The following is an 11,980-nucleotide window of genomic DNA, read 5'->3' on the forward strand; positions in this document are numbered from 1 at the left end:
ATTAGTATACTTTCACTTCACAAAAACGCAATACTAAAAATATACTGACTGGGACAACAATTAAGGTATAATTTTATGCGGCATTTTGATCATTTTGATATGGCGCAACAGCGGCTTGTGACAGCGCCGTTACTTAGTGTCATGCGGCTTCTGTTGCTGCAGCCGACGGGCCGACGGCTGGTTAGAAGTTGGTTCTTTATTCTATGTGGTTAGTTTCAATTCGTATTGATGTAGTTGTTGGCTGTATTAATCGTTTGCTCGTGTCCAACACCTATTTATCATTATTCATTATAATGGGTACACCGGTCAACTCTTCGGCCAGTCGCAAGGTTGCTGAGGCTACGGAGGCTCTGCGACAAGCTGAGAAATGGTAATGCTATGTGTGATCACTATATATGTCACTACGAAATCAGTTTCGCAGTCCACAGAAGTCACCAGTGTATGGTGCCCTGTTTTAACATTCTATATTTCTTCAGTTTAAAAACAGGCCTGCTGAAGTGGAAGCCAGATTTCGATAACGCCGCAAGCGAGTTCAGCCGAGCAGGTAATGTATTATGTTCAGAATGCTCTGTGTAATACGTGCATAGCGCACACGCGTTGTGTGCTTTGCTCGGTGATGTTACATTTCTCTCTCTTTGTCGCACTGCGACTAGCAACTTGCTTTAAAGCGGCGAAGTCTCTGGACCAATGCAAAGACGCCCATCTCCGCGCAGCTGACTGCTACCTCAAGAATGGATCGTATCCTTTGAATCTTTTTGCTAGCTGTTGTATTGAACTAGTTGACTGTTGTTGTTAGTTGCTACATTGAACTAGTTAATCAGCATATGCTGAATGAGCACCGTGATGTCCTTAACTTTGTTCCTTCAGATTCTTCGCTAGCGGCAAGTGAGTGGATCGTTTTCAACATTCTGCCTGTTGTGCAATGATGGTGTAACTTCGGCTTACAACACCGCTGCTGGTTATCTATAAGGCACACTGGGCAATATGCTGTGTACTCGGCATTTAGTACCACGCTTGTCAGCATCGCGCATTGCTTTCAATGTTGCCTACATAGAGGCCCGGGGGAATGCACTAAGTGCACGTGCTATAGCCAAATATTTTGCACCATAGAATTGAATAATGAAAGTTTCGCAAGCATATGGGAACATCTGTTGCCACTAATCGTGCCGCCTTCAGTACCAACGTTTATAGATACGTTTTTATAGGTACGAAAAAGTATGTATAAACATTGTTCAGTATCGGACTGATAAAGCATTTGTACTTGTTTAGAAATGTAGTCGCAGTGCAGTGAACAAACAGTATGTTAATCAATAAGATCAATTTACAAAAATAATTAAGAAGTTTTTTTTTTTAATTTCGTGAATAACTTGGTATTTTGTATTTCAGGCAGTTAGAACAAGCAGCATTGGTCAGCAGGGATATGGGTAACCTGCAGGCTGCAGCTGAACTCATCGATAGGGCATCTCGTTTGTTTATTGACTCAAGAAGCCCTGACACAGCTGCATTAGTTTTGGAGCGAGGGGCAAAGTGAGTTTTGTGACTGAATTCTTATAGTCAAATTATGTACTTGGCCATTTTCTCAGACATTTCATTTTATAATGTTTGCATTGCTTTTGAAATTTTATGCACATATGTCTAGAGGGTTTTTGAGAGGTGTGATGATGAATTCTCAGTTGAATGGTTTGCAGTCTGTGGAAGTTGCCTTGTGAGTATTGTCATGCGGATTCGTTGGTCAAGGGTTCTTGCGCTGTAATACAGGTAGATAAGCTTGTCCTAAATTCACATGAAACATCTAGGTCAAATGGCTTGAAGCTCCTTCAGGATGTGCAAGTTCATTCTGTTCTCACCTAGAGTAGACAAGTAAGCTGCATCGGTGTCAGATGGGCATTTTCGATTGCGTTCAAGTCTGATTGCAATTGAATATCTACATTGGGGTTGGCTTCTTTGCAGAAGTGAGCCAATCATGATCGCAAAATACTATCCTGTTTGAGCTAGGTCATGATTGAAGGTGCGCCATGTAACTGGGGTATTAGAAGGATGAAGGCTAGGACAATAGAATTTCTCCAAAGAATGTTGCAGGCAGGGCGTCGAACAACAAAAAAAAATACTGGTTCGCTTCGGGTTCACTGTGCTCCAATTTCTTTCCAGTTCAGAGAAAAAGCTTTATAATAATTTGCAACACTGAATGGGTTTGTGAGCCAGTGCAACAAAGTAAACATTATCCTGTCTTATGGCGAAATGTTGCAGAGTGCTATCGGCTTGTCCGTGTGGTGTATGCACAGGCTTTGTCAAGAGATGGAAGAAATGGGCTTTCTGGCACATTAGAGGCAAAAATTAATGTTTTCTACAGGAATATCACTGCCGTTTTAATGTTGTGCAGCTACAGCAGCCATACACAAAGGGATGGCCATCTTAGACAGTGTTGTAGCAAAAGTGTGCGGCATGTGGCACGGTGCCTCGATGCGTCCCCCCTCTTTCCCGCGTTTCCATTTATTGTCATCCATACTGAGTACGGGGAAAACAGAAATTTATAGGGGTGTTCGAATAGCAGATCTTTCTACTGGAACGAAATACGAGCACATGAGAAAAATGACCATCCAATATCAAATATTTCCAAAAAAGGGAAAAGAAAAATTTTGCTGAGCCTGTTCGGCAACAAAAGGTGCATTTACATTATTTTATACATATACACTGTGATACAGTATGCTCACATCTGGTGCACGGTGACACTGAAAGTAATTAAAAAAACTACTAACAGCACAGGACATAAAAAGGACACAAGTGCCTGTGTTCTTGTTGGGTGGGCTTAGCTTCCATGCCTTCACAGCAGCATAGTTAGTCACTGTTATTATTATTATTATTATTATTATTATTATTATTATTATTATTATTATTATTATTAAGCTTCAAGTAATTATTACAAAACTGGTGGGGAGTGAACTGTGACAAAGCATGGATTCACATTACATAGATCGAATTACATAGTTTACAACTCCAAACTTCTAGTCTGTAAAAAAGAAAGAAGCCAGCAAATGATATTTCACTTAGTTTTCTGCTTTTTTATTTAAACCAAAGCAGATAAGGACATTGATGCATCACAACCGTGAACGAGGACAGTTTTTGCTAAACACCGCAATTTGTATTTCCTACGCAACTGCATGTGGTGAAGAGTGTTGCACTGACTAAATGCACACAAAAAAGTTGAAATCACGCATATTATGCCCTGAGAATTATTTGTAGAAATCAAAAGGCATTGTGCTCTGTTTAGTCGCCAAACATGCATTGAACCAGGGCGTGCAACAAAAGCACATCTCCTGTGCTGCATACAGCCATTGTTACTAAGTGTTGAGAAGGTGATGGCATTCATTAGTGGGCGCAGTAGTATTATTACAAGAAGCTGTGTGCGTGGAATAGTTGGTCTTTCCATTTTCTCTTCTCGAGGACACCATCGTTTTTGCACTCCATGTGTCCTGACGTGCGTGTTACAATGCATCCAGTAATAGTAGCGAGCTGACCTAATGGCCGAACTGGGAGCTTCAACAGAAACGGGGATTCTGTGGTGACCTTGAAACAACGTTTCAGCAGCAGAATACAACAAGCATGGCTGATTTCATAAGTGCAAGCACCTCTGCCGAATTGGCTGTATAGTTACCAGCATGTACCAATCGTCTATCCCCATTCTCGTACATAACTCAACTCGTGAGTCGGAATGATGTTCTTGTGAGTCTTGAGTTGGAACAATGATGTGCCTCATAATCAAATCAGGGTTTTGGCACGTAAAGCCACAGAATTGATTCAGTTGTGTTCTCGTGGCGCCTAATCATTTCAAATAGGTAACCGCTGATGTATTGAGCACCCATTTGCGCCCTGTATGCTTGAACTGTTTCATGTTGAACTGGTAACCATTATTATTTTTGGTTAGGTTCAGTTTGGGTTCAGGCATGCTCCAAAAATATTGGTTCTGGTTCAGTTCCGGCTAGAATTCCAGTTATGGTATGGTTTTCAATTCGGGTTCGGTTCAACACCCTTGTTGCAGGTGAAGCAAATCACAGAATCCTCTTGTAAAATACTTGCTATAACCTGCACTAAACCTGGCAAGACCTCCAATGGGAAAATTAAAGACACATTTATAATTCAAGGCATGCTAAAAGCATGGATCATGCTTATGCCACATTTCAATGGGCTATGAGCAGAACGAGAAAAAGATAAAAGTGGGAGCCAACATTTCAACAAGTGGACTTGTCTTTTTGAGGGTGCATTGAAAAAGACAAGTTCACTTGTTGAAACGTTGGCTCCCGCTTTTACGTTGTTCTCGTTTTGCTCATCATCTTGAATTTCCATCTCCTGCCTTCCCCATGTTTTCCCTCCTGGATTTCAGTGGGCTGTAGCATGAAAGTATTGATTTTTGTGTGCGAATTGTATGTACCTTTTTAATTTGTGTGCATTTTTATTTCAGAATTCTTGAAGGCAAGTTTCCTGAAGTGGCTGTGGAATTCTTCAACAGAGCAGCTGAAATAGTTTCAGTAAGGCGATACCTTATCATGTATTTGTATGGTGGGTCACTGATTAAAATTTAAAACCAGATTAATCAGAACCTTTTAATAGATTAACTGGATTGTTGTCTTATGTACATGAGCTAAAAATAAAAACGAGCAATTTGTGTTGATAAACTTTGAAAAACAAACCGTGCTATTTGAATTGGCCGTTGCCCTTAATATTATGTCAACAACACTTTGTGTGAGTGGACATTCAAGCACGTAAAATCCACTGAGATCCAGCTGCAGAAGGAATGAAGCTTGTTAATGTTCTTTGGCCGTAAAGAGTTCCTAAGGTTATTTAATTCATGCCAGCTACACTGAAAGAGCGCTTGCAAGGTGTGATGTAGATGGGAGCCCTGTGCTAGTCACCCCTGCAAAAGATCCAAGTAATCAGTGACTTTTGACTTTAAAAGGTATAACAACAGCTGACTTGGTGCTGTGTACCCATTGTTTTCCACTGAAAATTAGCACTTCCTCTGTTTCGTCGGGGCACATTGGATTTGCTTGCACAGTAATGCACTGACTAGCCTCGAAAGCCATTCCTAAATGCGCCCCTTGTGATCTTTGTTGAAGCATGCTAGGCTCATTGATCAAGAGAAGAGGCCACCTCATAATCTTTATAATGTTGCCATGCTACAAGTTTCTTGTCACTGGAATCCACCAGAATCACATTCAAGCAGCAGATAAATGTCAGATCACAGTCGTTCCTTGTCATTTATTGACTTCTCGAGGTCTTTGACTTTTGCAAGGCTGTGTTGGGAACTGATCGAGTCATATATGCTTTTCTTCCCCAAGGAGCTCTGTCACATCAAGCAGAGATTTCAAGCCATCTCACAGTGTTTCCAACATGTTGCACTCCACAGCAATGATGCTTGGAGGCTTGCTGCTGTTCTAGTCTTCCATGATATGATGCAAAGGCTTCCTAAGTTCAAGCTCGCTGCTTATCATTATGTATGTGCTGTTCCATCACGTGGCAACATAATGTTGGAGCTTCTCTCTAGTGCACCTAGTTCTGCTACATGCTTTGAAAGGACTGACTGGTAGTTCAAGCTGCACTTAAAATGACGTGCAGTTCCGACAGATAGCTAACACTTAAATCATTTCGGGTGCCTTGGGAGTGTACAGTTGCAGCATGTGTGCCGCACACTTCAGGCTGTGGAAGTTACCTTATTCAACCCCATGGCAGATGTTGCATGTGTTATCTTTGCAGACGGCCACCACATTTACATCAATTTACCAAAAACCTCACAGGCTTATTGATAAGCTGTGTGCCATTTGGGCACATTTCTCGCCTGTAATGTTGTCAGTCAAAGCACCCAGTTGTTTATCTAATGCACAACGACATCAAGGTAACAATAGTTGGCAATTGAAGTCCAGAAGTCAGCTGTTAAGCTGATGGAACCGTCAGCCAAAAGTTCCCCTTGGAGGCTGCATTTTTGTGTCAGACAGGGTGTCCAGCCTAGCATTCACTGCTGGATGTGATGGCGGTTAGTATGAAGGTGTGTCCAAGGCTATCTGCAGGACTTTTGCTGGTCAGGTGTCTTTAACAGTAGCCAGAGGCTGACTAGCAAAAAATTCACCGATGATTACGATACACCCTTATGTGAACTTTGAGCACTAATTTTTCAATATATTGGCTGGTGCGGACAATCTGTCTTGTGCGGCACATTGCACACGGAGCGAAGTGTGGCGCAACTGCCTTGCTAATCGTGCGATCGCGAGAAGCAGCACGTGGGTGATGCGTGGGCGTGATTTACAGCAGCTGCCACAGACGGACCTCCCAGACGACGCGCGCTACTCTGGCGCCATATCGTAGCCATCGTCGCCGAAGTGCACATCTTGCGCGGCACTACACTTCTCATGCTTTTGTTATACCCTTCTCCGCTTTCCTCCTTGCACTCTCTTTGCTCTTGCTGATATTTTCATTCCCCGCTGTGTTGTACGTTTACTCTTTCATTCGCTGCATTTGTTTGCTTGGTTACACCGACGCTTGACGCAAGAGTGGATGCCTAAGAGCTGTGCTCTAAAACAATCCAGGGAGTAAGAGTTTGCACTAGGCTTTCTTCTATCTGTCCCTGAAGTGGGTGCCTGGCATAAGTGATCATAGTTGCCTGGATGGATGGAAACAACTTTATTTTGAATCCGGAAAATTTGACGACCCGGGCTCAGGTCTCCCTTGAGGGGACTTCGAGGCCTTGCCTCGTCGCCGCCTCTCGGGCTTGCTGGACAGCCCACTCTTGTGTCTTGAGGTTGGAGCTGCGCAGAGCGGCGGCCCACTTCGACGCACGAGCCTCCGGAGCAACTGCCATTGTAGCTGATGTAACCAGACACTCCCACAACATGTGTGACAGCGTCGCTCTAGTTAACTGACATAATTTGCAAATAGCAGTCGGGTATTGCGCGGGGAAAATGTGCTGCAATCGCACTGGACTGGGAAATGTTTGTGTTTGCAATTGTCGCCAGATGACTGCCTGGCGACGTTTCAGCATAGGGTGAGGTGGGGGCAGCAACCGCCTGCCTAGCTGGTAGTGCTTGGTGATGTCATTGTACCTGACCAGGCGTTCTCGCGGGTTTTGAACCAGGAGTTCCGAACTCGAAGAGGTGGTCTCCGATTCTGCGCGGCGGGTCAGTTCTCGCGCAGAGCGGTGTGCTACCTCGTTCAAGTTAATGAGGCCTTCATCGGTGGGGGTGGCGACGTGCGCTGGAAACCATATGATCGCGGTGTTATCGAAGTGCTGTCGACCAGCTTTCCTTAGAATCTGGAGAGCTTCGCAGGAAATGCGCCCCCGCGCGTAGTTGCGAACTGCGGATTGTGAGTCGCTAAAAACTACCTCGCAGAGGGGGTCGGTAAGCGCAAGCGCAATCGCTACCTCTTCCGCTGTTTCGGGGTATTCCGTTGCGACACTACACGCGTGCGTAAGCCGGGAGCTAACGTCTACGACTACCGCCGTGAACCGGTGTTCTCGTGTGTATTCTGTGGCGTCTACAAAGCGCGTAGTCCTCTTTCCACCCAAGGAGCCCAGCAGTGTCTTGGCACGGGCCTGGCGTCGGCCCCGATTAAATTCGGGGTGCAAGTTTCGAGGTATAGGGGCGACAAGCAGCGTGTCGCTGAGGTCGGGTGGAATGACCTGTTTCTGACCGTGTTGGACGTGGTAGTTGAAGCCGAGTTTCTGCAGGATGTACCGGCCCGTGGCTGTCAGAGACATGCGTTCGAGTTGAGAGGTTCTTTGCGCTTCCACGATTTCCTCAAGCGTGTTGTATACCCCCAGCTGTAGCAGACGAGCAGTGCTTGTGGACTCCGGTAGGCCAAGGGCAATCTTGTAAGTCTTGCGTATAAGGGTGTTGATTTTCTCCCTTTCAGTGACATTCCAGTTGTGGAAGGCAGCCACATAAGTGATGTGACTGATTGCGAAAGAGTGCCTGCTCTTTCTTGGGACTCTAGCTCATTGGCAAACCTGGGCACTCCACTTACTTGCGATAGTTAAGCGTGGTGATTAGGGGTGTGCAAACATTCAAAACTTCCTAATAACAAATCGAATAGTGTCCTTTTTGATTCGGTCTTTGAATCGAAGAGTCCTTATGTGCAAGTGTAAATACTTTTTCAATACCTTTCAAGTACTTCAATATGCCCATTGCGCCCATATAAACATAGAATAGGAGTAAAATTACAGTAAGCTTTCACCCACATGGTCATAGTATAGACATAAAACCTGAGAACTTGCATAGTGAAACAGGCTATGTCACTTAGGTAGCCGTACTTTACTGGCTGTACAGCGATTGTTTGCACTCTCTGAAGAGCCCTGTGCATGGAAAGAAACTGCTTGTTTGCTCCTAATGTTCCATTTATGCTTTTAATAAATACTTCATAACATACTATGTAACGACAGAAACTTGCTAACATTAAGAATACTGGGATGTGAACATAGTTTTATATTAATTGTGATAATGGCTATACATTATTAAAAAGTATTTGATTCGATTCACTTCTGGAACTATTCAATCCGTATTCGATTCGGTCTCAAAACTCCCTATTTGCACACCCCTATTGGTGATTCTTCAACTGTAAGAAAATGCCTTTTTGCATATAATGCAGTAAACATCCCTAAGATTACTAACTTCATCCCTGGAGTTTACTGTGACTGGCTAAAGGGGCGCACAGCATTGATCCACATGGCTTCTCCATCTCTCTCTCTCTCTCGTTCCCGCTCTCGCTTTCCTTAGCAATGGTGGTGGCAACTGTGAAACCACTACCCCCTCACAGATAGCTCGGAGATTGCGAGAGTAGTAGTAGTTCTTGTCTTCGTCCCAGTTTACGCATCAACAGCATCACCACGTCCGGACGTTGCAAAGTTGGCAAGTGCAAGGCCCGTTCCAGCCGTGCAGGGCTCCAGTAAAATTTTCAGCAAGAATGCCCTTCATACTCCTACACTCCTCCATACTTGCACCTTGCTGGACACTGAGTGAAATACTAGCAGAACAGGGAGACAAACGCGTCAATGCCTAGGAAGAAGTTCAAGCAGTCCTACAGTCTGGGACAAGCGTTGCACATGCTTCATTCTTTCATACAAAAAAATTTTGCCAGGTGAACAGATTCGCTATTAGCTTTCTGCAGTCTTCTTGTGAAGTGTGGACAGCTGGGTTAGTAGGTTGTGAATAGCATTATGAAACATCGTTCCAGTGCACAAAAAAAGGATGAGCAGAGAGGGCAACAACAACACCAGGCGTTCGTGTTGTCCCTCTCTGCTCATCCTTGTTTTTGTGCACTGGAGCAATGTTTCATAATGCTATTCTTGTGAAGGGTTTGTGAGGCAATAAAACTGCAATTTGGATTAGTTGATTAATGCTGAAATTAGGGGCATTCACCTGTCCATTTGTGCAACAGGCACTTGGGCACCTCCATTCCAGGAAAACACTTTGAAAGGTGCAGTGCATTCCATCATCGTCAAATCATAGGACACGTAAGCCTTCTTAGCATGTCATTGGTCCTTTGTTCAGTGCCTGTGCACTAGCAGCTGCAGCAGAGACTGAATTTTATCTCCACTGGCTCGGAAGTGCAGCATACATTGTAGCTCAATCTCTCATTCTCTTCCTTGGTGTTGAGCAACTGAAGTGTGGATGCCGGAGCTGGTTCTGCCTGAGCCTGATTTTGCTCATGTGACCTGAATCGATTAATGACAATTAAAAAATAAAGAACAGTTGAAGCATTATTAAATTAATAGGGGCGCCAATCTATCAATTGGCTATGCCTAATTATTTAGATTGAACCTATGCTCGCATTTTCTTTTTTCTTAGGTTGAAGATCGCCCGAGGCAATCAGCTGAATTCTGTGGCCATGCAGTTCGTCTTCTGCTCAAGCTCTCTAGGTGAGGAGCCCTGTGCTTATGCCTCTCAAGTCTTATGCCTCTGTTTAGTTTGTGCCCACAAAATATTGCACAGTCATTGGGCTAATGCCTGATGCACTGCCTAGCCTGTAATCTTACGAAAACTTTGTGTGCCCAGTGTTCCACATATTTTGGATCTTTGTCTTGGCTAGGTGGGACGAGGCAGCGGAAGCCGTATCTCGGCAAAAGCAGCTGCTGACAGAAGCGCAGGATGAACGAGCTGTTGGGCGCCTGGTGGTGGCACTGGTGCTTGTGCACTTGGCAAGAGATGACTTTGTAGCAGCCAGCAAGGCCGTTGACCATGATGGAGGGTGAGCAGGAGCAACCTCTCTGGCGTTTCCACTTAAGTGCAACAGGAGAAACTTGGGTTGCCACTCAAGCTGCCACTCAAAAATTGTGTGTGCAGGTTTCTCGAAGCACAAGAACAGGACACCCTGTCATGCTTACTGAAAGGATACGATGAAGGGGACCCAGATATGGTTACTCATGCTCTCAATGCACCCTTCCTCCGGCACATGGATACAGAGGTGAGCAGGAGACTGATAGGGATATGTGCCTGAGAAAGCCCGTGGTATGTTGTACACAATGCTGCATGCTCATTTCAGTATGCAAAGTTGGCCAGAATGCTTGGGCAGCAGGTAGCAGAGTCTGCCAAGAAGACAGCCTCAGAGCCTAAGCTCAGTGCTGAGGCAAGAGACGATGCCAAGGATGCAGACAGTGGAACAGTTGATAAACCAGATCAGGACCACCTTGAAGTTCCTGATTCAACAACTGCTGGAGACTCTGATGATGAATATGCTGGTGGTCTTCTGTGAGAATGTGGGTGGCCATTGTTTTTCTTGTAATTCATCTTAATGCAATCATTCCTATCTTTATCGTCACCTTCGCTCAATATTGGTTGCTGCATTCCCTATCAGGAACCCATACATCTAAACTGTTGAATGTCATGTAGCTGTGGGATGACATTTTCTGCTCTGAATCAGTGTTCAGCCTGCTGCGTTTATTAATACTACACTGATGGTTTAAAACAGAGCTAAAAAGTTGCAATTTGCTGGAGGGCCTATATAGTGCCATTATTTGCAACCAGTAATTAGAAGCTCATTGCGACATGGCGCCTGATGTAGTCATCTTGGCTTGGGAGGAGTGTTACTGCACGTGATATGTATCATAGTGGCTTTCTAGGTCTACGCTTTAATGTGATGGATGTATGCATGTTGGCTGTTCTGATTCAGAAGTACTCATACATGCTTTGTAAGTGTGTGTTTAGATCAATTTTCTTGATTATTGAGGCACGCTTTTTATTTCGGTTGGATTTCGGTTTTTACTAATGAGACATGAAAATTTTAGTATATCTTTTTACAGTGCTGAGGATCAGTACTTTATTTAAATTTGTTTACATTATTCAGTATACGTTATAAAAACATGGTCCTAAACTCAATGGCATCATTGTCTAGCTGCTGGATTGTTATTCCACAGAGCATCTGTACTTTATAGGATGTACTTTAATTTTGGCAGAATAAGATTTGTTGATCCATGCATTGTGTTATGTGTTCATCAAATCTAATTATTGATGGAGGAGCTTCTGGACACGGCATTGCTTGTGATTGATTGGAATAAATGAAGCATGCCTGTGTCATAGACTTCATTATCAGATAGCAGCTGTAGGCACTGAAATGCAATGGAAATTTGTTGACACTTGCACAATGTTTGCAACTGGTTTGAGATTTTTGAGCTCTTTATTACCATGCAAAGTGCGACCGTAATACTATTAATTATTAATGTTCCAGTTCTTGGCGTGGAACTTGTGTTTCTCTTCCTGTCTTCCATGTTCGCAATATGACAGCATAAGGAAACAGATGTCTGGCGGCCAGAGCAGTGATACGTCAACGTACAGTTCTGCAGTTTACAAATGTGTCAATAACAACAGTATTGAGCCGTTCTTACACTTCAATTACAGTTTAGTTACCTGATGGTTAGCACTTCAAATTTTCCCTCAGTTTACTCCAAATTCTCTCAGAAGCTGGCTACTCAGATTTTTTCTGAGTGAAAGCTGGCTATGAA

General features: G+C 43.9%; 1 protein-coding gene and 1 pseudogene across 2 annotated transcripts; one reads left to right on the forward strand and one right to left on the reverse strand.

Annotated features, from left to right (window-relative positions):
* The first annotated feature begins 121 nt into the window (after nucleotides 1-121).
* LOC126547444 (gamma-soluble NSF attachment protein-like) lies at nucleotides 122-11,455 on the forward strand. 2 transcript variants are annotated; one of them, XM_055062755.2, is made up of 11 exons: nucleotides 122-208; nucleotides 323-370; nucleotides 477-544; nucleotides 654-738; nucleotides 868-885; nucleotides 1,387-1,527; nucleotides 4,457-4,523; nucleotides 9,831-9,901; nucleotides 10,072-10,230; nucleotides 10,326-10,446; nucleotides 10,525-11,455. In XM_055062755.2, the coding sequence occupies exons 1-11, from the start codon at nucleotides 204-206 to the stop codon at nucleotides 10,732-10,734; spliced, it is 993 nt and encodes a 330-aa protein (XP_054918730.1). In that variant the 5' UTR covers nucleotides 122-203; the 3' UTR covers nucleotides 10,735-11,455. The 2 variants fall into 2 exon arrangements, with proteins under 2 accessions (XP_054918730.1, XP_050051406.1); XM_050195449.3 differs by having other exon boundaries at nucleotides 125-370.
* Nucleotides 4,530-5,639, reverse strand: LOC140215463 (uncharacterized; annotated as a pseudogene).
* Nucleotides 11,456-11,980: the final 525 nt, after the last annotated feature.

The sequence above is a fragment of the Dermacentor andersoni genome, chromosome 1, assembly GCF_023375885.2.
Source record: "Dermacentor andersoni chromosome 1, qqDerAnde1_hic_scaffold, whole genome shotgun sequence".
Classification (NCBI taxonomy): Eukaryota; Metazoa; Arthropoda; class Arachnida; order Ixodida; family Ixodidae; genus Dermacentor; species Dermacentor andersoni.